Here is a 27,697-nt window from a genome sequence, read left to right as displayed (position 1 = left end):
CTGACTCTTTGCGACCCTATGGACTGTAGCCCACTAGGCACCTCTGTCCATAGGATTCTCTAGGCAAGAATACTGGAGTGGGTTGCCGTGCTGTCCTTCGGGGGATCTTCCCAGCCCAGGGATGGAACCCATGTCTCTTAAGTCTCATGCATTGGCAGGTGGGTTCTTTACCACTAGCGCCACCTGTGACGCCCTGTTTATATATATACCCTCTACCTAATCAACACTCGTTATCAAATTTTAAAACTTCAAGGAAAAGGTGCTGGTTTTTATTTATTCATTTGACTCACCATCTCCATAATGTGCCTGCTCAGTAGTTGCTGCTTTCGAGTTTAATTACCCCACAGCATGGGTTCTTAGTTCCCTGACTAGGGATTGAACCCATATCCTGTGCAGATTCTTAACCACTGGACCATCAGGGAAGTCCTCTTTTTTTTTAATTAATTAATTAATTTATTTAGGGCTGTGCTGGGACTTTGTTGCTTTGTGTGGGGTTTTCTCTAGTTACGGCTAGTGCGGGCTACTCTTTGTTGCAATGCACGGGTGGCTTCTCTTGTTGCGTAGTTGTGGCCTACAGGTTCAGACAGGTTCAGCAGTTGCGGCTCACAGGTTCAGTTGCCCCGCAGCACGTGGAATCTTCCCGGACCAGGGATGGACCTTCTGTTCCCTGTGTTGGTCGGCAGATTCTTATCTACTGCGCCACCAGGGGAGCCTGCCTTGTTGTTTTCTTCAAGTTTCATTTCCGTGACTAATATTGAAGCTGAATGTGTTCCATATATTTACTGGCCATTTGTATTTCTTCTTCTGTTAATTACCTATTTCTGTCTCTTTCACCTTTTAAATTTTGGCTTTTTCATGTTCTCATAAATACTTAAGTAGTCTAATCTTTCTTCCAGGTAATCTTGATGATTTCCATGTTTAAGTGGATCCCTGAAGCCTCCATTTCAACTGTATTACCTTAGTCCCTCAAATAGTCAATATCACTGGGTTGTCCTATATCCTTGACTGAAGGTTGTGTTATGTCCTTGACAAGAAAACCATCTGAAAATTGTCATTGTGTTTGCTCTGAACATATTGAGACATCATCAACTCCGAGATAAAGTTTGTTACATATTTTATTTTTTAGTTCAGTGTCAGGAAGTTTGACCCCATTCAGTTGATCTGCTTTGCCCTTTTGATAATAAATCCAGCACATTGATTGTCAATTACTTTGTACCCTGGCTACCAGGAAATTTGATGTGACTTTAGTATTTCCAAAAAAAAACTGGCTTGACTGATATGACCTAATCATTTTTTTCTTTTTCATTGGTTGTGATTTTTTTTTAATTTTTTAAAAAAACTTATTTATTTTGGCTGTGCTGGGTCTTCGTGGCTGCACGTGGGCTTTCTCTGGTTGTGGAGGGCAGGGGATATGCTCTCTAGTTGCAGCGCACGGGCTTTTCATTGTGGTTTCTCTTGTGAAGCGCAGGCTCTAGGCGCGTGGGCTCAGTAGTTGCGGCACAGGGGCTTAGTTCCTCCAAGGCATGTGGGATTTTCCCGGATCAGGGATGGAAAATGTGTCCCCCTGCATTGGCAGGTGGTTTTTTTGGGACCCTGTGGACTGTAGCCAACCAGGCTCCTCTGTTCATGAAGTTCTCCAGGCCTGAGCAGGTTGCCATTTCCTCCTCCGAGGGATCTTCCCGACCCTGGGATCGAAAGGATAAATAAACGTTCTCACTCTGGGTGTTGTTGGAATTTATGCCTGGAACTGCTGTACTTGCCTGGTGGTCATGACAGAAGAAAGTCTTCAGGCAAAGCTGACACCATCAAGGGGTAACTAGCAGGTATTCAACCTAGAAATTTGGCTATCTCACCAGAAGACTAACCAAACTGATCACACGGATCACAGCCTTGCCTAACTCAGTGAAACTATGAGCCATGCCGTGCAGGGTCACCCAAGATGGATGGGTCATGGTGGACAGCTCTGACAAAATGTGGTCCACTGGAGAAGGGAAAGGTAAGCCATTTTAGCATTTGTGCCTTGAGAACCCCATGAACAGTATGAAAAGGCAAAAAGGTATGACACTGAAAGATGAACCCCCTAGGTTGGTAGGTGTCCAATATGCTACTGGAAGAGAGCAGAGAAATAGCTCCAGAAGGAATGAAGAGGCTGAGCCAAAGCAGAAACAGTCCCAATTGTGGATATAACTAGTGGTGAAAGTAAAGTCCAATTGCTATAAAGAACAGTATTGCATAGGAACCTGGAAGGTTAGGTCCATGAATCAAGGTAAACTGGACATGGTCAAACAGGAGATAGCAAGAGTGAACATCGACATTTTAGCAATCAGTGAACTAAAATGGACAGGAATGGGTGAAAATAATTCAGATGACCATTATATCTACTACCGTGGGCAAGAATCCCTTAGAAGAAATGGAGTAGCCCTCATAGTCAACAAAAGAGAAATGTAGTACTTGGTTGCCATCTCAAAAATGAGAGAATGATCTCTGTTTGTTTCCAAGGCAAACCATTCAGTATCACAGCAATCCAAGTCTATGCCCCAACCACTAATGCTGAAGAAGCTGAAGTTAAACAGTTCTACGAAGACCTACAAGGCCTTCTAGAATTAACACCCCCCAAAAATGTCCTTTTCATCATAGGGGACTGGAATTTGAAAGTAGGATACCTGGATAACAGGCAAAGTCAACAGATATCTAGAGTAACAGGCAGGTTTGGCCTTGGAGTACAAAATGAACCAGGGCAAAGGCTAACAGAATTGAAGATGTAGCTCAGATCATGAACTCCTTATTACAAAATTCAGACTTCAGTAGAAGAAAGTAGGGAAAACCACTAGACCATTCAGATACGACCTAAATCAAACCCCTTACAATTATGCAGTGGAAGTGGCAGATTCAAGGGATTAGATCTCACAGGTGCCTGAAGAACTGTGGATGGAGTTTCACAACACTGTACAGGAGGCAGTGATCAAAACCATCTCCAAGAAAAAAGAAATGCAAAAAGGCAAAATGGTTGTCTGAGGAGGCCTTACAAATAGCTAAGAAAAGATGAGAAGTGAAAGGCAAAGGAGAAAAGAAAAGATACACCCATCTGAATGCACAGTTCTAAAGAATAGCAAGGAGAGATAAGAAAGCCTTCTTAAGTGAACAATGCAAAGAAATAGAGAAAAACAATAGAATGGGAAAGACTAGAGATCTCTTCAAGAAAATTAGAGATACCAAAGGAACATTTCATGCAAAGATGGGCACAATAAAGGACAGAAATGGGTATGGACCTAACAGAAGCAGAAGATATTAAGAAGAGGTGGCAAGAACACACAGAAGAACTGTACAAAAAAGATCTTCATGACCCAGATAACCACGATGGTGTGATCACTCACCTAGAGTCAGACACCTTGGGAGTGTGAAGTCAAGTGGGCCTTAGGAAGCATCACTACAAACAAAGCTAGTGGAGGTGATGGAATTCCAGTTGAGCTATTTCAAATCCTAAAAGATGATGCTTTGAAAGTGCTGCACTCAGGGGCCTTGTTCACCGAAACTTGGTCTCCCCATGTCGCTCTCTCTCCCAAATTCTGGCTGAGTCTCCATCTGGAGCGCAGAACCTGCCATGCTTACTAATTATGCCTGGGCTTCTAAGATCCGACCGGGGAGGCCTCAGTGTCTCCTCTCCTTCAGGAGAACAGAAGGACGCCGCAGCCTACAAAGAAGGCCGCAGTACAGTACACAAAAGGCAATGGACCCGACTACCCAACACCAGCCTATGACTGCTTCCGAAACAATGCGGGAGGAAGAAGAATACAAGGTCCTGATGTCCTTGTCCCTCATCACCACTCCAGCTGCAAGCCCTCATCTATAGGATCCCCTGACTCCTCATGGAAGAAGGCACAGTCCTCGAGGCACAAGCCTGTTCTGTTCTGTCTCCCCTCGCCGGTTGAGGATTAAAGCCACCTTTCTATTTCCTCCAAAAAAAAAGAGAAAGTGCTGCACTCAGTATGCCTGCAAATTTGGAAAACTCAGCAGTGGCCACAGGGCTGGAAAAGGTCAGTTTTCATTCCAGTCCCAAAGAAAGGCAATGTCAAAGAATGTTTAAATTACCGTACAACTGCACTCATTTCACATGCTAGCAAAGTAATGTTTAAAATTCTTCAAGCTAGGCTTCAACAGTATGTGAACTGAGAACTAACATATGTACAAACTGAATTTAGAAAAGGCAGGAGAACCAGACATCAAATTGACAACATCTGTTGGATCATAGATAAAGCAAGAGAATTCCAGAAAAACATCTACTTCTGCTTCATTGAGTATACTAAAGCCTTTGACTGTGTGGATCACAACAAACTGTGGAAAATTCTGAACGAGATGGGAATACCAGACCATCTTGCCTGCCTCCCAAGAAACTTGTATGCAGGCCAAGAAGCAACAATTAGAACCGGACAAATGGAACAACGGACTGGTTCCAAATTGGGAAAGGAGTATGTCAAGGCTGTATATTACCACCCTGTTTATTTAACTTATAGGCAGAGTACATCATGCAAAATGAAGCACAAGCTGAAATCAAGATTGCTGAGAGAAGTACCAATAACCTCAGATAGGCATATGACACCACCCTAATGGCAGAAAGCCAGGAGGAATTAAAGAGCCTCTTGATGAAGGTGAAAGAGAAGAGAGAAAAAGTTGCTTTAAAACTTAACATTCAAAAAACTAAGATCATGGCATCTAGTCCCATCACTTAATCGCAAATAGATGGGGAAACAATGGAAACAGTGACAGACTTTCTTTTCTTGGGCTCCAAAATCACTGCAGATAGTGACTGCAGCCATGAAATTAAAAGATGCTTGCTTCTTGGAAGAAAAGTTATGACCAACCTAGACAGCATATTAAAAAGCAGAGACATCACTTTGCCAACAAAGGTCTGTTTAGTCAAAGCTATGGTTTTTCCAGCAGTCATGTATGGATGTGAGAGTTGGACTATAAAGAAAGCTGAGCACCAAAGAACTGATGCTTTTAAACTGTGGTGTGGAGAAGACTCTTGAGAGTCCCTTGGACTGCAAGGAGATCCAACCAGTCCATCCTAAAGGAAATCAGTCCTGAATATTCATTGGAAGGACTGATGCTGAAGCTGAAACTCCAATACTTTGGCCACCTGATGCAAAGAGCTGACTCATTGGAAAACACCTTGATGCTGGGAGAGATTGAAGGCAGGAGGAGAAGGGGAGCACAAGATGAGATGGTTAGATCGCATCACCAACTCAGCGGACGTGAGTTTGGGTAAACTCCGGGAGTTGGTGATGGACCGGGAGGCCTGGCGTGCTGTGGTTCATGGGGTCGCAAAGAGTCAGACACAACTGAGTGACTGAAAACAACAACAGCAACAGAAGACCCCTGTCTGCCGATGGTCCTATCTTCACTTCACGAAATACACACCAGGCAACAAAGAAGAAAGGAGCTTGAAAGAGCAGCAGTGTGGGAAAAAAGAAGTAGTAGTCCTATCTACATGTTCCCTCATGCCATACAAGGTAAGGGTGTTCCCGTCCTGCGCCTGAGAAGAGAGAGTGTTTCATGTGGACGGTCCCTCTCACTCAGCTCCCTCTGTCCCCTCAATTCTCTCCCCTTTTCCCTCTTGGAGGACACACAGTCCAGTGTATCCCAGCCCCTTCCTGAGAAACTTCAGCCCTGGACAAAGTAAAGGCAGGTTCTGCTCCTTCCAGTCCTGAGGCAGGGAGTGTCAGCACTCCCCCTGTATCCCCTGCACATCCTGTCTGCCCTCATGGACCTTCCCTTCCACAGCGACAGTTCTTTACCTCACACACCTGCACCCTCCCACTGAGACCTGCTCTTCTGTGGAGGCGTGCTGGCCTCCTGGAGCAGGACAAAAACGGGCAGCGGTTGGGAATGAACAGCTCTGGGGGTGGCCCTCAGCTGATGGTGGGTAGGAGTTAGTGGCACCGCACTCCAGTACTCTTGCCTGGAAAATCCCATGGACGCAGGAGCCTGGTAGGCTGCAGTCCATGGGGTCGAGAAGAGTCAGACACGACTGAGCAACTTCACTTTCACTCTTCACTTTCATGCATTGGAGAAGGAAATGGCAACCCACTCCAGTGTTCTTGCCTGGAGAATCCCAGGGATGGGGGAGCCTGGTGGGCTGCCGTCTATGGGGTTGCACAGAGTCGGACATGACTGAAGCGACTTAGCAGCAGCAGCAGGAGTTAGTGGATAAATACCCCAGCTGTCTTATTCGTGGTTAGGAGAACTCTGAGACAGGTTCTGTTCAGGACTGAACCCAACTGCTCGCAGCAGTCCCATGAGCTCATAGTTCACCCTTGTGGGCTTCCTCCCCTCACCCTGCCTCTGCCTACGCTTCTTAGAATTGTCACCCAATAACACTATGTCCTCAAAAGCTGCTCGGCGTCTGCTTCCTGGAGAACTCAAGTTCTTTGTTCTGCTTTATTTATTTTTATTTTATTTTTAATATTTGTATTTATTTATTTGGCTGAGTGGAGTCTTAGTTGCCACGTGTGGGATTCTTTTTTTTTTTTTTTTTAGTAGCATTCCCTGCTGCTGCTACTGCTGCTGAGTTGCTTCAGTCATGTCCGACTCTGTACGATCCCATAGATGGCAGCCCACCAGGCTCCCCCGTCCCTGGGATTCTCCGAAAAGTGAAGTCGCTCAGTCGTGTCTGACTCTTTGCGACCCCATGGACTGCAGCCTACCAGGCTCCATGGGATTTTCCAGGCAAGAGTACTGGAGAGGGTTGCCATTGCCTTCTCCGACCAGGCATCAAACCCAGACCCCTTGCCTGCATTGGTAATGAGGAGTCTTAGCCACTGGACCACCAGCTAAGTCCCTGTTCTGTTTTTGAAAAAACCCAGACATTTCAGGATGTGGTCAAATAATTGCCAGTAATATTCCCCTCTGTGCAGTCTTTGATGAAATTAGGGTCTTAGAGTGTGGTTTGACAAAGTGAGAAAAAGAAGTGGGTTCCCCAATTTTCTCACACTCTACTAGCTTTTACTGCTAGTTTGGAGTCTCCTGTTCTTTTCTTTTCCTTTTTTTTTTTTTAATTTAAAAGCATTTTTAAAAAGTCAAATAATATGTGTATACTGTTTCAAGGCAAATGATACTAAAAGACCTAACCCCGCTCCCTACTTCCCAGTCCTACTCCTCAGAGGCCACTATCCTCATCTAACATTTCGAGCTGTTTCCTCTGGAATTATCACCATATTTCTAAGTAAAATGCTTATACTGTTAACTCCAAATTTCTCAACATTAGACATTATCCATTTTGCTTGTTATAGTAGATGAACATAGTTCAGTTCTTGATTTCTCCTCTTGTACACTTTCACACTCTGTGTAATTTTTGGTTAATTCAACATTTAATATTTCCATTTTATGACTGAATGACTGTGCCTCCCAGTTAAGCCATATGTTGTTGTTTGTTGTTCAGTCGATAAGTCATGTCAGACTCTTTGTGACCCCGTGGACTGCTCTCCTGTCCTTCACTATCTCCTAGAGTTTGCTTAGATTTGTGTCCGTCAAGTCGGTGATGCTGTCTAACCACCTCATCCTCTGTCATCCCCTTCTCCTCCTGCCTTCAGTCTTTCCCAGCATCAAGGTCTTTTCCAGTGAGTCAGCTCCTCACATCAGATGACCAAAGTATTGGAGCTTCAGCATCAGTCCTTCCAATGAATATTCAGGGTTGATTTCCTTTAGGATGGACTGGTTTGATTTCATCCTTGCAGTCCAAGAGATTCTCAACAGTCTTCTCCAGCACCACAGTTTGAAAGAATCAATTCTTCAGCTCTCAGCCTTCTTTGTGGTTGAACTCTCACATCTGTACATGACTACAGGAAAAAGTGTGTGTGTGTGTGTGTACGAGCGCACGTGTGCGCTTAATCACTCAGTCATGTCTGACTCTTTGTGACCCCATGGACAGTAGCCCACCCAGCTCCTCTGTCCATGGGGATTCTCTAGGCAAGAATATTGGAGTGAGTTGCCATGCCCTCCTTCAAGGGATTGAATGTTATGCTTTAAGCCAGCTTTTTCACTCTTCTGATCTTTCACCTTCATCAACTCTGTAGTTTCTCTTCACTTTCTGCCTTTATAGTGGTATCATCTGCTTATCGGAGGTTGTTGTACTATAATTACATTTCCTTTTGTATGTAATGCTTCGGTTTGCCTGGAATTAACTGTCTCATTCTTTCATTTGTTTAGTTTTCTTTCTATTTACTACTAATTCTACGACTACTTCCTCCTTTCTTAATCCTATTTGTGGTTGAGAATATTTCTTTTATACCAAAGGTAACATTCTATATGGGTTGCCTTGGTTTCTCAGGAGTCTTCCCTGGTGGCTCAGATGGTAAAGAATCAGCCTGCAATGCAGGAGATCTGGGTTTGATCCTTGCGTTGGGAAGGTCTCCTGGAGAAGGAAATGGGGAACCATTCCAGTATTCTTGCCTGGAGAATGCCATGGACCGTGGAGCCTAGCTGGCTACAGTCCTTGGGGTCGCAAAGAGTCGGACACAACTGAGGACCTAACACACACACACAGCCCTCTATACAGATGGGTTTCCCTGCTGGCTCAGCGATAAAGAATCCTCATGCAATGCAGGAGACCCGGGTTCTATCCATGGATTGGGAAGATCCCCTGGAGAAGGAAATGGCAGCCCACTCCAGTATTCTTGCTTGGGAAATCCCATGGAGAGAGGAGCCTGGTGGGCTACAGTCCATGAAGTCACAAAGGAGTCAGACATGACTTAGGGGCTAAACAACAACAATATCCTTCTATACATATACAAGTTTCCCTTACTATCTGAATGTAGACAGTTTCTATGAAATTTTTCATAAAATGAAATGGTGTAAAGCGAAGAAACAATTACGTCTGGACGCATCTTGCTAATGGAATGCACAAAATAAATTGAGATAAAGCACAGATGCCAAAGCTACAGTAGCTCGATGCTGAGATGCTGCATGTAGTTCCCAGGAAAGGAGCCTGGTGGTGCCACTCTTACTGCCTGGGATGCCTGCTGCCTCAGTAATTTTTGTTGTTCAGCCACACAGTCGTGTCCAACTCTTTGCGACCCCATGGACTGCAGCACGCCAGGCCTCCCTGTCCCTCACCATCTCCTGAAGTTTGCCCAAGTTCGTGTTCACTGGATCGGTGATGATGCCTCAGTAAGAGCCGCAGATGCTGAGTGCTGTCGTATTATTATTCTGCCCTTCTTGGTGGCATGTGGAATTTTAGTTCCCCAACTAGGGGTTGAACCTGGACCATCGGCAGTTTGAGAGCGCTAACCAGTGGACCACCAAGGAATTCCCCTTCACCTTTTTTTGTTTTGTTTTGTTTTGGCTGTGCTGGTTCTTCATTGCTACATGGGCTTTTCTCTAGTTGCGGTGAGTGGGGGCTACTCTCTACATGCGGTGCGTGGGGTTCTTATTGCGGTGGCATGGGCTCTAGGGAGTGTGAACTCAGTAGTTGGGGCACATGGGCTTAGTTGCCCTATGGCACGTGGACCAGGTGTTAAATGCGAGTCCCCTGCACTGACAGGCAGATTCTTTACCCCCAGGAAGGTCCTGCTAGTTGTGGTTTTGATTTTGAATGTGCTTTGTTGTAATCTGCTTCAATTCTTTGTAGAGTTAGAGGTTGGCGAGAGGAGCAAGAATAAAGGGGCGAGAGAATGGAGGGCAGATTGGGACCATCTATGAATGATTCCTCCCCATTGGCAGCACAAAGCTCTGGGTACAGATATCACTTTAAGAACTAACCAGGGACAGGTGTCAAGGCAGCTGCTAATGGTTTTGTTTCCCTACAGAGAAGGGCTGCCTCGCCCACCACCCCTGCTGGCTCAGGCCAACCTCCCCTTTGGGTACCCGGTCCACGGAGTGGAGGTGATGCCCCTGCACACAATTCCCATCCCGGGTAGGTACCGCTCCACTCAGAAGACTGAAACAACTTTCTTCTTATTCCTTCTCAAGAGAAAGGTGGGAGCAGAAGGCAACAGTCGTTCATGCTGTGTATCCAGCACAGTGCACAAAGCTTGACATGACTTCATTTAATGTTGGTCTCACTCTTTCCATCACTGGGAATCACCCTTAGTAGCTGTGACCTCCATGGGGATCTGAGATAACATAGAAGAGGACAGAAACCTAGGTGCCTTGAGGAACCTTAGGGTGTAGTGGGCTGCTCGGTGTCCTCCAGCATCAAAGCATGAGCCCGCCTCCACAGAGTGCATAGGAAAAGGATGTCTATGCCAGTTAAAACTCCCCTCCACGACTGGTTTTTACACACTCTTCTAGTTAGTTCAGCGTCACTTCTCTGTGAGGTAAATATTATTTTGTCAACTTCACAGATGAGTTTAGTAAGTTATCTAAGAACGCATAGGGAGGATATGTTTGAATCAGAGCTTGAATTAGTCATAAGAACAGAGATAGATGCTAAAGTGAAAAACATTTGGGATAAATTGCTAGTGTTTTTGAATAGTCATTTAGAAAGGATTTGCCAATTTGCATAGCTCTTTTTCTTTCATTGTGGATAAATACACATAACATAAAATTTACGATTTTACCCATTTTTAAGTGTCCAGTTCTGTAGCATTAAGTATATTTACATTGTTCTACAACCAGCATCCATCTCTAGAACGTTTCACCCTCCCAACTGAAACTCTGTATCCATGTAACATTAACTCCCTTTTGCCCCTCAGCCCCTGGCAACCACCATTCTATTTTCTGTCTCTCTGAATTTGACTATTTAGGGGAACTCATATATGGATGATTCATTATTTATCTATTGCTTTCTTCCCTTCAGTACCAGAGATATCTGGAAGGGACTGGATTAATTCACAGCACCCATCCAAAACTGACGGTGGGCAGCAGAGGCTTTAGCACCACCAGAGTTTGAGGAGGACCATGGGACACCATCTGATGGAGCCCTGGGAAGGGGGGGTGGCCAGCAAACACCCTGGGTAGGTGACACTTGAGATGACTCCAGAGGGACATGTAGGAGTCAGACAGGAAGGTGAGGGCATCCTCTCAAATGGTGTTGATTGTCCTTTTCCTTGTGTCCTCCAGGTCTCCAGTTTGAAGGACCAGACGCTCCCATCTATAAGGCAAGAGTCCCCTTCCCAGCTTCCTTTAGCTCTTGGCATTCTGTCCTTGGCTCACTACCTGTGCTTGCTTCTCCCCAGTGGTGGCTGGTCTCAGATTTTGACAGAACCTCTATCCTGATTAAATATCAGACATGAGTCCATGGTGGGGAGTGGGGGAAGGGTACCTATAGAAGTCATAAATTTTCCAGCCATGGGATGGCTGAAGTTCCAGGGAGGACTTCCAAAGAAGTGACCACCAAGGCTCCTGCTGGCTTCAGCTCAAGGGGAAGCTGCTGCCACAACCGGGCTGTGTTGCCTCTGTTTGGATCAGCACCAGCAAGGTGGATGCTCTGGGCCTGTCCTTCTTTCGCTACTTAACACAGCTCCAAATTAAGGTCTCTGCAAGTATGTCTGAGGGGTGGGATGCAAATTGCATTCAGAACCCTAACTGAAAAGGAGTCTGGGAAGTGTAGTTTTAGTTGTCCCAGGCAGAGGCTGGAATGGGCGGTGAGGGAGCTGCTCTGTTCTCCAGAGGACACCTCTGCCCACCTCGCTCCCAAGTACCCTCACCCCCCTCCTCCCTCCCCCACCTTTGTCACTTTCTACTGTTACTTTCTTCATGGCTCTTATCATCCCCGAAGTACTTTATATGTGTCATGATATGCTTATTGCCACTCGTCCCCACTAGAACGCAAGCTTTTTGAAGGCAGGAAGTCAGTCTGCTCTCTTCCCGGGACCTGTAGTTTGGATCTCAGAGTATCTGTTGATTGACTAAAGCATTTTTAGCAGGAATGACATTATCCAGGTTGTTGTTGATCAGTGGCTCAATCATGTCCAACTCTTTGTGACCCCGTGGACCACAGCACACCAGGCTTCCCTGTTCTTCACTATCTCCCAGAGTTTGCACGAACTCATGTCTATTGAGTCGATGGTGCAATCCAACCATCTCTTCCTCTGTCGTCCCCTCCTCCTCCTGCCTTCAATCTTTCCCAGCATCAGGCTCTTTTCCATGACTTGGCTCTTGGCATCAGGTGGCTAAAGTATTGGAGCGTCATCTTCAGCATCAGTCCTTCCAATGAATATTCAGGACTGATTTCCTTTAGGATTGACTGGTTTTATCTCCTTGCAGTCCAAGGGACTCTCAAGAGTCTTCTCCAACACCACAGTTCAAAAGCATCAATTCTTCAGCATTCATCATTCTTTACAGTCCAACTCTCATATCCATACATGACTATGGAAAAACCATAGCTTTGAAAATACAGACCTTTGTAGGCAAAGTGGTGTCTCTGCCTTTTCATATGCTGTCTAGATCTGTCATAGCTTTTCTTCCAAGGAGCAAGCGTCTTTTAATTTAATGGCTGCAGTCACCATCTGCACTGATTTTGGAGCACAAGAAAATAAAATCTGTCACTGTTTCCATTATTTCCCCCTCTATTTGCCATGAAGGGATGGGATCGGATCCCATGATCTTCTTTTTTTGAATGTTGAGTTTTAATCCAGCTTTTTCACTCTCCTCTTTCACTTTCAAGAGGCTCTTTAATTCCTCTTCACTTTCTGCCATTAGGGTGGTGTCATCTGCATATCAGAGGCTGTTGATATTTCTCCTGGCAATCTTGATACCAGCTTGAGCTTCATTCAGCCTGGCATTTCACATAATGTACTCTGCATATAAGTTATCCAAGTTACTTTTCCTAAAGATAACTGGCTGTTGCAGAAGACAAAAAGGCAAGGGAAGAGAATAGCAGTGGGGATGAAGAGAAGTAAATGGATTTTATCTACATGTTGAAGGTGGACCCAAAAGGACTCACTCATTGATTGACTGCAGGTGTCGGGGAAACAGCAGGACAGGAGTGACTTCTGTTGGGGACTTGAACAGCTGAGTGGGTAAAGGTTCTATTCACAAGGCAGGGAAAACCATGGATGGGGTGGAAAACAGGTTTATCGAAAACAATCAATAGATCAAGTTTTGAAGATCGTGAAACTTCCTAGCAGAGCAATCAGCCAGGCAGCTGGATCTCAGAGAGATAGGAGCTAAAGATGTGCATCTTCAAAGCATCAGCATATGAATGGTATTAAAGCCAACGCCTCTAGTGAGAAAGGTTCAGTTCAGTTTTGTTCAGTCGCTCAGTCGTGTCCAACTCTCTGCGACCCCATGGACTGCAGCACGCCAGGCCTCCCTGTCCATCACCAACTCCCAGAGTTTACTCAAACTCATCTCCATTGAGTCAGTGATGCCATCCAAGCATCTCATCCTCTGTCGTCCCCTTTTCCTCCTGCCCTCAATCTTTTCCAGTATCAGGGTCTTTGCAAATGTCAGTTCTTTGCATCAGGTGGCCAAAGTATTGGAGTATCAGTTTCAACATTAGTCCTTCCAATGAACACCCAGGACTGATCTCCTTTAGGATGGACTGGTTGGATCTCCTTGCAGTCCAAGGGACTCTCAAGAGTCTTCTCCAACACCACAGTTCAAAAACACCAATTCTTTGGCACTCAACTTTCTTTATAGCCCACCTCTCACATCCATACATGACTACTGGAAAAACCATAGCCTTGACTAGGTGGACCTTTGTCGACAAAGTAATGCCTCTGCTTTTTAATATGCTATCTAGGTTGATCATAACTTTTCTTCCAAGGAGTAAGCGTATTTTAATTTCATGGCTGCAATCACCATCTGCACTGATGTTGGAGCCCCCCCACCAAAAAAAAAGTCAGCCACTGTTTCCACTGTTTCCCCATCTATTTCCCATGAAGTGATGGAACCAGATGCCATGATCTTAGTTTTCTGAATGTTGAGCCTTAAGCCAACCTTTTCACTCTCCTCTTTCACTTTCATCAAGAGGCTTTTTAGTTCCTCTTCACTTTCTGCAATAAGGGTGGTGTCATCTGCATATCTGAGGTTATTGATATTTCTCCCAGAAATCTTTTTTTTTAGATTTAATATAAATTTATTTATTTTAATTGGAGGCTAATTACTTTACAATATTGTATTGGTTTTGCCATACAACAACATGAATCCACCACGGGTGTACATGTATTCCCCTTTCCCAGCAATCTTGATTCCAGCTTATGCTTCCTCCACCCCAGCTTTTCTCATTGATGTACTCTGCATATAAGTTAAATAAGCAGGGTGACAATATACAGCCTTGATGTACTCCTTTTCCTGTTTGGAACCAGTCTGTTGTTCCATGTCTAGTTCTAACTGTTGCTTCCTGACCTGCATACAGGTTTCTGAAGAGGCAGGTCAGGTGGTCTGGTATTCCCATCTCTTTCAGAATTTTCCACAGTTTATTGTGATCCACACAAAGGCTTTGGCATAGTCAATAAAGCAGAAATAGATGTTTTTCTGGAGCTCTCTTGCTTTTTTGATGATCCAGCGGATATTGGCAATTTGATCTCTGGTTCCTCTGCCTTTTCTAAAACCAGCTTGAACATCTGGAAGTTCACGGTTCACATATTGCTGAAGCCTGGCTTGGAGAATTTTAAGCACTACTTTACTAGTGTGTGAGACGAGTGCAATTGTGCGGTAGTTTGAGCATTCCTTGGCATTGCCTTTCTTTGGCATTGGAATGAAAACTGAACTTTTCCAGTCCTGTGGCCACTGCTGAGTTTTCCAAATTTGCTGGCATACTAAGTGCAGCACTTTCACAGCATCATCTTTTAGGATTTGAAATAGCTCAACTGGAATAAGAAAGGTTAAGAAGGGAAAAGGACTCAGAACCAATCCCTGAAAAACTCTCTTTGGAGGTCTGATGGATGAGGAGGACTTGGCAAATGGAATTCAAGGAGCCGCCAGCAGGGGTAGGAAGAAATCTTTAAGGATTGTGTGCTGAGGCTTCCCTGGTGGCCCAGTGGTTAAGAATCTGCCTTGCGATACAAGGGACACGGGTTTGATCCCTGGTCTGGGAAGATCCCACATGCCTCGGGGCAGCTAAGCCCTGTGCACCACAACTCCTGAGCCCGTGCTCCACAACAAGAGAAGCTGCTGCAGTGGGAAGCCCACCCGTGGCAAGGAGCAGTAGCCCCCACTTGCTGTACCTGGAGAAAGCCCACACACAGCAACAAAAACCCAGCACAGGCAAAAGTAATTACAATAAAAATAAACTAGTAAAAAAAAAATGGTATCCTGCACAGCAAGAGTTAAGAATATTTCAGAAGTTTCCCTTGAACACACCAGGTCTTAGGACTATCTTCCTTACTGAAGCTGAGGCAGTAACTCCTGCAGTTACTCTACATTTCAGGGGCACTATCTATCCTCTCGTCCTTATGTGCTCTGCCCCCTGCTGGCCATCCTGGGTATGTGCTGTTCTTTGCACTTAGTCTTGCTGTCTCATCCACCCTAGGTCACCCTGAAAGCTTCTCTGGGGACACTGAACACCCTCGCTGACACCCCAGACAGTGTGGTGCAGGGCCGAGGCCAGAAGCAGCTGACCATTTTGACCAGTAGCCGGAAGGTTTTGAATTTCATCCTCCAGCACGTGACATACACCAGCACAGAGTACCAGCACCACAGGGTGGATGTGGGTGAGAGCCTCTCCTTGGATGACAAAATGCTTAGGGACCCAGAAAAACACCACCAGCCCTCGAAGTCTTCCTCCTCCCAGAAGCCTGCCTCCCTAGCTCCTATTTCTAACTCTAAACACTGAACTTTCCAATTACTGTCTTCAGTAATATCCCCCCACTGCCATTGACCCCAGACAGGCAAATGGCCGCTCGTCTCTCCATGAAGGCAGATCATTCGTGCTGTGTGCCCAGCTCTGTTCCTCATTCTCGGCAGCGAGCAGAGCTGAAGATTTCAGCTGCAGTAGAGAGGGTGCAGTCTGTGCCCCAGTGTCTTGTCCTGGGCACTCACCAGAAAGTAGGGTGTGAGGAAACCTGCAGTTGGGAGGGCAGTAGCTTTGTCTTTCTCCTCCCATCCCAGCCCCAGAATTCCTTAGTGTCTGCTGACAGTAAGGGCAGCCCCAATTTCTTTCTGGATGAATTAAAGGCACTCTTTCCCATTTTGAGCAGCTCCACAGGATGCATTCCCAGGACACCCACCCACACACAGAATGAACTGTGGGACAGATTTCCCATGAACACAAACTAGGGAGAGAGTTCCCTCCACCTTCAGGTGTTCAAATGTTTATCACAGAATGACCCTGAGAGGTCAAATGAGGCAGGTCGAGTTTTCCTGGTTTTGTAGATGGTGAAGGAGATGAATGATTTACCCAAGGTATTTCAGATGATAAATAACAAAGTCAAACTTAACCCACCCCTCTGATGCCAAGCCCACTTCACCCTACAGAGCCGCATGGGGAAGAAATGTGAGTTTCAGAGGCACTCAGTGGGTTGCCCCAGGGACACAGCAAGTCAGGAGCTCAAATGCCGTAGACTCCACGCTGTCCTCAATCTCCTCCCACCAATCTCTCATTCCCCCATCTTGTTGGCTTCCTGGGCAGCATGGGGAGTGACCCAGACGCAGTACACAACTCTGACCTTATTTCTCCCTCCAGTGAGTCTGGAGTCCAACTCCTCAGTGGCCAAGTTTCCAGTGACCATCCGCTTTCCTGTTATGCCTAAGTTATACGACCCTGGACCAGGTAAGGCCCTTGTTCCTGGGGCTCCATAGTGGGTCCTATAGACTACTGATGAGATTCAGAAGGGATCCTCTCTGAGACAGAGTAGGAGAATAATTATAAAAACAGAGTGGTCCTGGACGAGGAATAGATATATCAATAGCATCAAATTAGAAATCTAGAAATAGACAAGTTGAAATTTTACCATATGATAAAGGTAATTTTTCAAATTAAAGAGGGGAAAAGATGGATTATTCAACAAATCATGTGGGATAACTGTGTAGCTATATGGAGAATGACAAGTTGAATATATCTCACAGCTCACATCAAGATAAACTCCCAATAGAGAAAATCCTGATTTTTTATAAGTATTCAAAATACGGCTCCCCTGGTGGCTCAGAATCACCTGCCAAGCGGGAGACCCTGGTTTGATCTCTGGGTTGGGCAGATCCCCTGGAGAAGGAAATGGCAACCCACTCCAGTATTCTTGTCTGGGAAATCCCATGGACAGAGGAGCCTTGCAGGCTACAGTCCACGGGGTCCCAAAGAGTTAGCAACTAAACAATAACTAGAAAAAAGAAAAAGGAATTTAAAAACAACTTTGGATTATAAGATTTTTCTAAATGTGACACAAAACCCAAAGGCCATAAAAGACTGGAAACATAAAATACATAACAATTTTTAATTGTTTTTCTTCTTTATGGCCTCTGACGTGGCTTTTGGGATTTCAGTTCTCTGATCAGGGATCGAATCTCGTCCCTCGGCAGTGACAGCATGGAGTCCTAACCACTGGACTTCCAGGGAATTCCAAATTTTTAATAATTTTTTTGGACAGAAATCTACCATATGCAAAGTCAAAGGACAAACTGGGGGGAAAATACCTTCAACACAAAGTCAAAGATCTAATTTTATTTAAGAGCATTTGTGAGGACTTTACTGGTTGTCCAGCGGTTAAGACTCCATGCTCCCAGTGCAGGGGGTACTGGTTTGACTCCTGGTCAGGGAACTAAGATCCCACATGCTGCACAGTGTGGCCAAAGACATAAATAATTTCTCACTGTAGTCCTATAAAGTAGGTTGTTGTTGTTTCATCTCTGTGTCATGTCCGACTCTTTGTGACCCCATGGACTGCAGCATGCCAGGCTTTTCTGTTCTTCACTATCTCCCGGAGTTTGCTCGCTCATGTTCACTGAGTCAGTGATGTTGTGAATCAGTAAGAAAAGAGCAAATAAGAGAAGAATAAGCCAGTTCACAAAAAATTAAATTCAAGAATACTTTCAGTCATTAAAATATATGTTCAGTGTCACACTAAGTGCAAATGAAAACTACATCCATATCAAAAAGTACCGGAGGAGGAGTAGGAAACATTCTTTTAAACTGCCAGTAGGAATGTAAATTGGCACAACCCTTCTGGAGCAACTTAGCAATGTCTGTCAACATTTTAAATGTATATGCACGTTGAGTCAGCGATTCCACTTGTATGAGTTATCCTTTAGATGCTTACATCTGTGTGAAAAGACATTTGTTTGAGGGTGTTTATTGCAGCATTATTTGCAATGACAAAAACCTTAACAATGGTTGTGTGTGTTAGTCGCTCAGACATGTCTGACCCTTTGCCACCCTGTGGGATTCTCCAGGCAAGAGTGCTGGAGTGAGTTGCCATTCCCTTCTCCAGGGGATCTTCTCGACCCAGGGATCGAACCTGAGTCTCCCTTATTGCAAGCAGATTCTTTACCATCTGAGTCACCAGGGGTTAAATCAAGTGTGGTCCATGGGTATAATGAAATGCCATGCAATGACATTCAGAAAGACAGAGGAGGAAAACATGAGCCGGAAGTGTTTTTTATACTGATACAAAATGCTTTCCAAGATGTAAGCAAGGTACAAAAGAGTGAAAAGTAAGCTACTATTTCTGTAAAAAGAAAGGGGTAAAAAAGATGACGTAACTGCTTGATTACAGAAAAATAAACAAGAAGTTAGTAATACCTGGTAAACTCCTGGGGAGGAACCAAAATGTTGGGGACAGAGATGGGAAGAAGTATTTTCATGGTATAACTTTCAGTATATTTGGAATTTTGAGCTAGTTGGCATTTTTGACAATATTTCCTATATATTCAAAATATAACATATTCAGATAGATTCTATTAAAAATATAACTTATTTAAAAGCAATAGGATTAAATATCTACGGAGAGGAATTTACAGTATGTGCTTAACATCATCATAACTATCTCAAAAATAAAAGAAATCAGCACAAGAAGTTCACAAAAAAGATTTTTTGGCTTCAGATTTGTCTTAAAGGTGAAGTATTACCCATAAAATGGAAATCTCCACAGTCCTATTTCCCTCCCTTCTTCCAACAGTCATGGTCTTTCTTTTCCTGGTTTCTGTACATGTTTAATATGTAGATGTTTAATATGTAGATTTCTATTCCTACACACATGTGCACACACAGAGCATACAGTATGGTATACTGCATTTTTGAACTTTTCATAAAACTTATCACATTGTATGGCATAAAATTCTAGTTTCTGGCCTTTCATCAGTCCATGGCTTGTCTTTTGGTTTTGCTTCTGGGGTCTTTTGTGTTATAAAACTTTATCCTTTAGTAAAATTGATTGATTCTTTTTTTCTAGCTTTTGCTTTTTTGCCTTAATTCAAGAAATTCTTCCCTACATTGAAGCCATAAACATATGCTCCTGCATTTTTTTTCAAAAGTTACATATGCTTGTTTCTCACATTTAGATACTTAATCCAACTAGAAGTTGTGTTTATGCGTGGCATGTGATAGGGACCTAATATTTTACACATGGAGAGCCTATTGTCCCACCACCATGGACCAAGTGGTCTCGCCTTGTCGCGCTGGAACAGCCAGCCACTCACACACACAGCTTTTTGTATGCAGGGGTTTGAACCAGCCTTTGTTGGGGCACATTGATCTGTATCCTGGGGCTCATTTTACACATTTCCATATGCTTTATAACAGGTTTTCTATCCAGTGCAGATAAATTCTGTGTTGCAGGATGACTGTACTTCGTTTAGTGAAATCTTCTTAGCTCTTCTTGGTCATTTACTTTTTCATTAGAGTTTTAGCATCAGCTCATCAAGATCCTCCAAAATGCATTGAGATTTTGATTAGAATTTTCCAAAATTTGTTGATTAATTACAGATGAATTGACAGTTTTATGAAGTTGAATATTCACAACCATGAATCTGCTATATCTCTCCATGTGACACTCTCCATGTCATAGTCTCTTCATAGGTTCTTCGGTAATTTATTGTGTAGTCTTATTTGTAAAGGAATTGTACGTTTTATTGGATTTGGTCTTAGGTAGTTTATATTTTATTTTACTTTTATAAATTGGATTTTGTTCTACATTTTAACTGGTGTTAGTATATAGGACATTAGTGATTTTTGAATGTTGGACTTAATAGGCATCCTTCTTGCACACATATTAGTGACTTTTTTTTAAACATATAGAGTCTGTTAAACAAATGATTTTTATCTCTTCCTTTACAATTCTTATCATTTGTTTCTTTTTCTTAATGCGTTTTGGTAAAATCTTCAGTACAGTGTTGAATAACAGCAGTGGTAGCACACACTTTCACTTGTTCCTGACTTTAAGAACATTCTAGTGTTACGCCACTATTCTCGTTTGCTGGGCAGGAGTGTGGTAGATGTGTCAGGGTAAGAAAGTTTCCTTCTTTCCTTCTGTTTCTAAGAATTTTTCTATTTCTGCTTTGTATTTCCTTGCTGAGAGTTTTCATATTTATATGAATAAGTATTGAATTTTATCAAATAAATTGTCTGCACCCAGTGAAATAATTTTTCTCCTTTAACTGGGTTCATGAAGTGACTTACCTTGATTTTCTGCTGTTGAAATTGTTCTTGCATTTTCGGGATTAACTCATCTTGATTGCAGTGTGTTATTTGATTAAATGCTGAATTAAATTTGTTGCTATTTTTATAGATGATTCTTATATCTGTATTCAAAACTGAGACTGTCTTTTTCTATAATGTCCTTGCTCAGTTTTGTTATCGATATTATACAAGTCTCATAAGACAAGTTAGATGCCTTTCCTTTTTTCACTGTTTGCTGAAATTAATTGAATTATAATAAAATAGGAATGTCTCTTGGGGTTTTATTAAAACTTGTCTGTCCTTTTGTCTTTTTTTGGGGGGGTCCAAGTTTTGGTTGCGGTGGGAATGTGAATGGGAAAGAGTGAGAGAAAGGGAAGAAATTTAAAACTAACAGCTCTACTGCTTCAATGGTTATTGATCTGTATGTACATTGAGTCAATTTTTAAAATGTTTCTATAAAGTTGTCTTAAGGTTATTGTATATTTGTATATACGTAAATTGTATATTTTGAGTTGTTCATAGAATTCTCTTACGCTTGTTAAAAATTTTTTTTAGTATCTTAAGTCATGTCTCCCTTCTGATTCTTTGTATATATCTTAAATAATTTTAAGTTGGTTTCATATCTAAATATTCTCATTTTTTATGCCTGTTTTGTTTCATATTTTCTTTTTCATTTATGTGATTCTGTGGTTTATCACTTTAAAGATTTTAAACATTCTCACTTTAAGTCCCTTTCAGATTCGTCTATTGTTTGTCTATCTAGAGTGGATTCTTCTAGCACAGGGTAGATTTGCCGGCTGTTGTTCTTTCCAACTAGTTTTCTTTGAATGTCTTGGGATTTTTGCTGGTGGCTCATCTTGAATACAAGTCTTTACAAGCTTGTTTTGTTTTCTCCTCTCTCCCTCTTTCTCTCTCCTGATTCCTTCCCATCTCACAGCTTTACAGTTGCCCAGATTCTCAGTCCATCATTATATACTACAATCTTGGGGTCCCTGTCCCCTAGTGATATGAGCATCACCAAAGAGCCAGTTGCTGGGCCTGAGGGTGGCTTGGCACAGGACACGGCTGTGTGAGGTGGTGTCATCTCTGAACCCAGAGGTGTGTTTGGGGATGATGGTTCTCTGAGGTTCCTTGCCCAGCGGGTAGTATGTCGTGAGAGCTGGAGGGAGTGCAGCCTGGTTCCAGTCCATGGTTTCTAGCAAAAACCCTGGTTGTGGACCCACATACTTCATGAGACACTTTTATTCCATTAACACTCAAACTCTGCCTCCCAGCCTCTGCTGTTCTGACCCCAGATTGCAGCAGACTCAGCTCCAGCTCTGCTCACTGCTTTTGATTCCTGTTCCTTGGAAGAAATGTCATCTGTTTTTGAACATGGCTCTGTCTTTGCATATTTTGTTATCATTGCTCTGTGTTTGGAACAATAAAGAATCTCAAAGCAGAATGCTATACCACCCACCTGGCCAGGAGTCTCCCACCTGGACTACCTCCTGTGGTAACTCAGGCTCCTGATTCTCTCTTTACTGTAATGAAAGAACCAAACTTGTCATGTGGCCTGAGAAGAGAAAAGGTAGGGCTTTCATTCAACACGCTCTTGAACATGATTTACATGCCTCTTTCTGTTACTGAGCCCTTTCCACATTCTCGGACCATACCATACCATACCATAGAAATGAATATCACTTCCACAAGACTCTTCAGCATGCAAAGCCTTTTATTCACAGAGATAGTTTGTACATAAGAGAGAAGGCAGGGAAAATGCCAGCTCCTCGGGTAAAATGGGTGAGTTGCTTTTATAGCAAAAGGGATGGTTTGTCTCATGATCACTGATAATTTCCAGAAATCATCAAATTTCTCGGATCAGCAGCAGGTGGCTGCATGATGGCTGTCAGGAATAGAGAGTGTTTCTGTGCAGGGGAAGAAATGCATGAGAATTTTCTGCAAGGAAGCCCAAGAACAGATGTGGTTAAAATTTACAGTTGAGCTTCCTGTCTTGTGGCAACTATACTATACTATACTCAGAAGTGGACCAGAAGTAACGTTAATCTTTTATTTCTGTGATCTTGGTTTCTCCCCCCCAGGACTTGGACCCCAAGGGCCTTTGTTCTTTAGTTTGCAAGGCTTGTTCTGCCCAAGGCCAGTCTTTTTCTGAAGTGACTGTACTCTTGTCTTCCTGTCTTACTTCCACTCAGTCCCAAAGACTCAGGAGGAGCTGGGTAATGGTGCAACAGAATGACCTCTGACTTCTGTCATTCTGAGAAAGTGGCTCTGCAGTGGGGTTCTGTTGCACTCAGGCACAAACAGCTGGTGGGGTGTGACTTTGAGCATGTGTTAACTCCAGCTGATCCCACCCCCCAAGACAACCCAGCTGTCTATCAGCTGGCATGGCTCCATTCTGTGGCTAGATCTTCTAAACACACCAGCAGCTACGGTTGTTTGACCCAAGGGTCATTTCCACAGAAAGGCTGTCCTTTCTCTAACTGTTTCTATAAATCACACAACCTGGTCTACCCGCTTCTAATCTCCAAGTGGACCTGTTTCCACTTACATCTTTCAGAGGATAAAGATCAGGCAGGTTTCTCCGTAGGACTGCAGCTGATAACAGGGCAGGTCCAAGTCCTTTAGAGCTTTTCTCCTCTTCCTGGGACCTGTGACTCTACATAGCGAATCCCCTGATGGGCAAGGCTCTATGCATCTCAACTCCTAGCATGAAAGCAGGATGCAAGCCCAGTACAGACAGACAAGCATAAAATGAAACGTCCAGGTAGATAGTAGGAAACAGCAGAATGGAACCAACTGAACCAGGAAAGAGACTTTAGAATAGAACACAGACAAAATTTAAACAAATCATTATCATTGTTTTTCAGTCGCTAAGTTATGTTTGACACTTTGCAACCCCATGAACTGCAACATGCCAGGCTTTCCTGTCCTTTACCATCTCCTGGAACTTGCTCAAACTCACGTCCATCGAGTCGGTGATGCCATCCAACCATCTCGTCCTCTGTTGCCCTCTTCTCCTCCTGCCCTCAATCTTTCCCAGCATCAGGGTCTTTTCCAATGACTTGGCTCTTAGCATCATGTTGCCAAAGTATTGGAGCTTCAGCATCAGTCCTTCCAATGAATATTCAGGGTTGATTTCTTTTAGGATTGACTGGTTTGATGTCCTTACAGTCCAAGGAGGACTCTCAAGAGTCTTCTCCAACACCACAATTTGAAAGCATCAATTCTTTGGTGCTCAACCTTCTTTATGGTCCAGCTCTCACATCTGTACATGACTACTGGAAAAACCACAGCTGTGACTATACAGATCTTTGTTGGCAAAGTGAAGTCTCTGCTTTTTAATACACTGTCTAGGTTTGTCATAGCTTTTCTTCCAAGGAGCAAGTGTCTTTTAATTTCATGCAGTCACTGTCTGCAGTGATTTTGGAGCCCAAGACTGTTTGCACTTTTCCCCCATCTATTTGCCCCCATCTATTTGAAGTGATGGAACCAGATGCCATGAAAAACAAATAGGGTATGTTTAAATATATTCTTCTAATCCAACTATAATGAACTCTTATTAAGCACTGACTATATACAAGAGGCCTGAGGTCCACAAACACTTGAGAGGTCATGATATAGAGAAACCCTCAGAACGACACAAGTCAAGACAGTGAGGCTTCCCAAAGACAGAACTCTGATGTCTACCCTTTCTTGCTCAGAGAGGAAGCTCAGAAACCTGGTGTCCATTGCCACCAAAACTTTCCTCCGTCCCCACAAGCTCATGACCATGCTCCAGAGCATTCGTGAGTATTACCCAGACTTGACCGTGATCGTGGCTGATGACAGCAAGGAGCCCCTGAAAATTAATGACAGCCATGTGGAGTATTACACCATGCCCTACGGCAAGGTATGTCCCTCCCGGGTGGGGAGACACTTGAATCCTGGGACAAGAGGGCCTCAGTCAGAGTCAGGTCCTTACCCCGGAGGGGCCAGCTTCAATAGACTTCACTAGGCAGCAAGATCCTGGCATGGGAGGGTATGGAATTCTCCTCTGAGTCCTTTTGCTGACTTCAAATTCACAGAGAAATCAGGTCACTTTCCCTTTTCTGCATTAACAGGGTGGTTAATCCACCTTTTCTCACGTGTGGTTTAGAAATTGATTGCGATCCTTCTGAGTGACTTGCAGTGTCTGACAGTCTAGTTTCCTGGCTTGCAGGTCCAAGAGCAGAGAAACCGCTCATCCCTATCATTTCACCCTCTCTGATGCATCTCCTCCACTCACCTTCCTTCAAAGAAAGGAGGAGGTGGACATGATACACACCAGAGTGCCCCTTACCCCGCAACAGCTTCCAGGCTCCATGAGGGGAAAGGGCTTGAGAGCCCCAGAGCCTCTGTCAGGTGAAAAGAGACTTCCGTCAGTCCATATGGGCCACAGGGCCAAGGAAGGACTCTCTCACCTTTCTTGGCCTCAGTCTTTGACCCAGAGAGCCCCTGTCCTTTTCCCAGTGTCTCTGAGGCATGGACTCCCTTTAACCTAGAGGTTCCCGATCACTGTTCGGGGTACAGTGCAGTGTGGCTCTTGGGAACCAAGAAAGCTGCCAGGTGACGCTGATAGGTAGCAGGGCAGGCCACCACCATCTAACCTCACTCTACTCACAGGGTTGGTTTGCTGGTAGGAACCTGGCCATATCTCAGGTCACCACCAAATACGTTCTCTGGGTGGACGATGACTTTCTCTTCAATGACAAGACCAAGATTGAGGTGCTGGTGGATGTCCTAGAGAAGACCGAACTGGATGTGGTAAGGGAGAGCTGCTGGTTCTATCTCCTCTGTATGACAAGCCAGAGGGGAAGGGAAGGAGAAGGGCAGAGAGGGAAGTGTTCAGGGGAGGAGGTGGGTGGGGAAGAGGAGGCGAGGGGCCAGGGCAGGAGGAGATGAGGGGCCGCTGGGGCTGAGACCTTCACATGGGAGTCAGATGTGTGAGTTCTGCTTCTGCCTCCATTGTTACTTTTCTTTGAGCAAATTACACCAACCCCCATCCCCAAACGCACCATTGTTCCGTCTTTGAAATGTCATGTTTATGCATCACTTCTAACTTCCTCCCTGCCGTGGTGGGAGAAGGCAAGCAGGGCTCTGGTTCTGTCACACACCCTTACAAACATGGAAATGGCACAAAGCTGTGAAAGCACGTGGAGCCTTAATGAGAGTAAAAAAAAAAAAACAAAAACATCAAAAATCCATTCACATACAGGAAAGAGAAGAAAAATGTAATAATACTGCATTGTATCTTGAAATTTGCAGAGATAACTGTACTGTGTAGAGATGATGGATCTGTTAATTAGCTTGAGTGTGGTGATCTTTTTGCAATGTATACATCTATCAAAACATCAAGATGTATAACCTCAAAATATATAATTTTAATATGTCAAAGAAAAAGCTGTTAAAAAGAAAGAAAATGAAGATGTATAACCTCAAAATATACAATTTTAATATGTCAAAGAAAAAGCTGTTAAAAAGAAAGAAAATGGATAAGAAGTAGCACAGTGACCATGGTTATCCCTTACTCCAAGGGGACAGTCCCCAGAGCGTCTGGCTTGACTACGATGTCTCTAGAGACCCAATCACAGTAGCGTAAATGACATAGAAGGTGCAGTTCCTGCCCCTGTAATGAGAGCTGGTGCTGGACTCTCCTTCCAGAGGCATCCTGGACCAGCTCCATTCCCCGTTGTTCGTCCATTTTTGTTGTCCTTGGCTGTATGGTCAGAAGAAATGGGGAAAGAGGGGAATTGAAAGACAAGCAGTTTTCTTTTAAGAGTGTGATATTTATAAAAGTAGCAAGCATCTGTTCTAAATCACATCCTTTCAGCCAGGACTTAGACACATGGTCAAAACTTGCAAGGGAAGTGGGAAATTTTCAGCTTTAGTGGGATAGTAGCTAGATCTTAATTTAGTCCATCAACACTCAGTCCATTTACTAAGAGGAGGAGAGAAAGAACAGGGGACAGTAGACCGCTGTGTCCCTCTGGGTGATTATGATGGTTCAGGAACAGATACACTTGCTTGTCCTGTTTTGCTTAGGCTCCAACATAGAGATGCACTCATCTCCCATGAGTGCAGGGACAGGCAGCGCAGAGAGGTGAGCCAAGAACAGAGAATGGGAGGAAGGAGCTTGAGACATACGGCTGGCTGCAGGAAGTCCATATAGGGACCCCTGCATATGCAGGCTGCCTCTCACCTGCACCCAAACACTGCTTCTGGTACCAGAAGGGACTGAGCCACGTGGAAAGAGTGAGCTTGCAGGAGGGTAAGCACAGCAGAGGTGTCTGCCCTTTGGACTTCGTGTAGGCCTAGTCTGAAGGGTAGATAAAGGGTGTAATTCTTGTCATAACAGGTTCAATCCAGTAAGGCTTCCTGGCAGGGGCTACATGGATATCGTCTGTTCTCTAATGCAGATTTCTCTGCCCACTGGCTAGGTAGGTGGCAGTGTGCTTGGAAATATGTTCCAGTTTAAGCTGTTCCTGGAGCACAGTAAGAACGGGGACTGTCTCCATCGGCGGACAGGATCTTTCGGGCCCCTGGACGGCTTCCCCAACTGCGTGGTGACCAGCGGCGTTGTTAACTTCTTCCTGGCCCACACAGAGCGGCTCCAAAGAGTTGGCTTTGACCCCCGCCTGCAGCGAGTGGCTCACTCAGGTGGGGAGGCTGGGAGAGTGAAGAGGGAGCTGGGCTGTGGACTGACCTCAGAAGTCTGCTCTCCCCCGGGGAGGGAGGGAGGGCGGGCCGTGTGCCACAGATCAGGCAGCTTGCCCGTTCTCCCCAAATTGGGGAGCCCACAGTTTCCCCTGCCTCCCTCCACTCTCTCTGCCTTCTTGCCTCCCACAGGCTGTTCCTACCTCTCTGAGATACCCTTCCCCTTCCTCTCCCTACAGCTCTGGCCCCTACCTCCTGCTGCACTGCATTTCCAGACTTCCTTTCCTCTGTAACTGCAGCTAGTGAACTTCCTGGCTTAAACTGCCCTCAGTCCTGGAGTCCACAGCTCCGTCCAGTTGGAAGCTAATCTGTGTCTTTCTATCCATATCACTGTCTGTCCTTCCAACTCATTAGTCTGGGCAGATGGCTCCACATGGGTGGAACCACCCCAAGGGTGTAAACTGTGTCCCCTGACTCTCCTTCTGGAGCTGCAATAGGGCCCTGGGTCTGTGGCTTGAAGGTCATATTTCCTTC

The 27,697-nt window shown here is 44.5% G+C and overlaps 1 protein-coding gene across 5 annotated transcripts in view; it reads left to right on the top strand.

Annotated features, from left to right (window-relative positions):
* The window catches only part of B4GALNT2 (beta-1,4-N-acetyl-galactosaminyltransferase 2), a 79,211-nt gene that overhangs the window by 46,590 nt on the left and 4,924 nt on the right, over positions 1 to 27,697 (top strand). For 4 of the 5 annotated variants that reach the window (XM_010816191.4, XM_010816190.4, XM_059878515.1 and 1 more), the window contains exons 4-10: positions 9,804 to 9,910; positions 11,059 to 11,096; positions 15,416 to 15,596; positions 16,568 to 16,654; positions 24,193 to 24,380; positions 25,133 to 25,273; positions 26,947 to 27,166. In XM_010816191.4, coding sequence (XP_010814493.1) covers positions 9,804 to 9,910; positions 11,059 to 11,096; positions 15,416 to 15,596; positions 16,568 to 16,654; positions 24,193 to 24,380; positions 25,133 to 25,273; positions 26,947 to 27,166 — 962 coding nt within the window. Of the gene's footprint in view, positions 1 to 9,803; positions 9,911 to 11,058; positions 11,097 to 15,415; positions 15,597 to 16,567; positions 16,655 to 24,192; positions 24,381 to 25,132; positions 25,274 to 26,946; positions 27,167 to 27,697 lie in introns of those variants that run through there. The other variant, XM_059878517.1, reaches the window with a different exon arrangement.

Source organism: Bos taurus, chromosome 19, assembly GCF_002263795.3.
Source record: "Bos taurus isolate L1 Dominette 01449 registration number 42190680 breed Hereford chromosome 19, ARS-UCD2.0, whole genome shotgun sequence".
Lineage (NCBI taxonomy): Eukaryota > Metazoa > Chordata > Mammalia > Artiodactyla > Bovidae > Bos > Bos taurus.
This window is presented reverse-complemented; position numbering and strand designations above follow the sequence as displayed.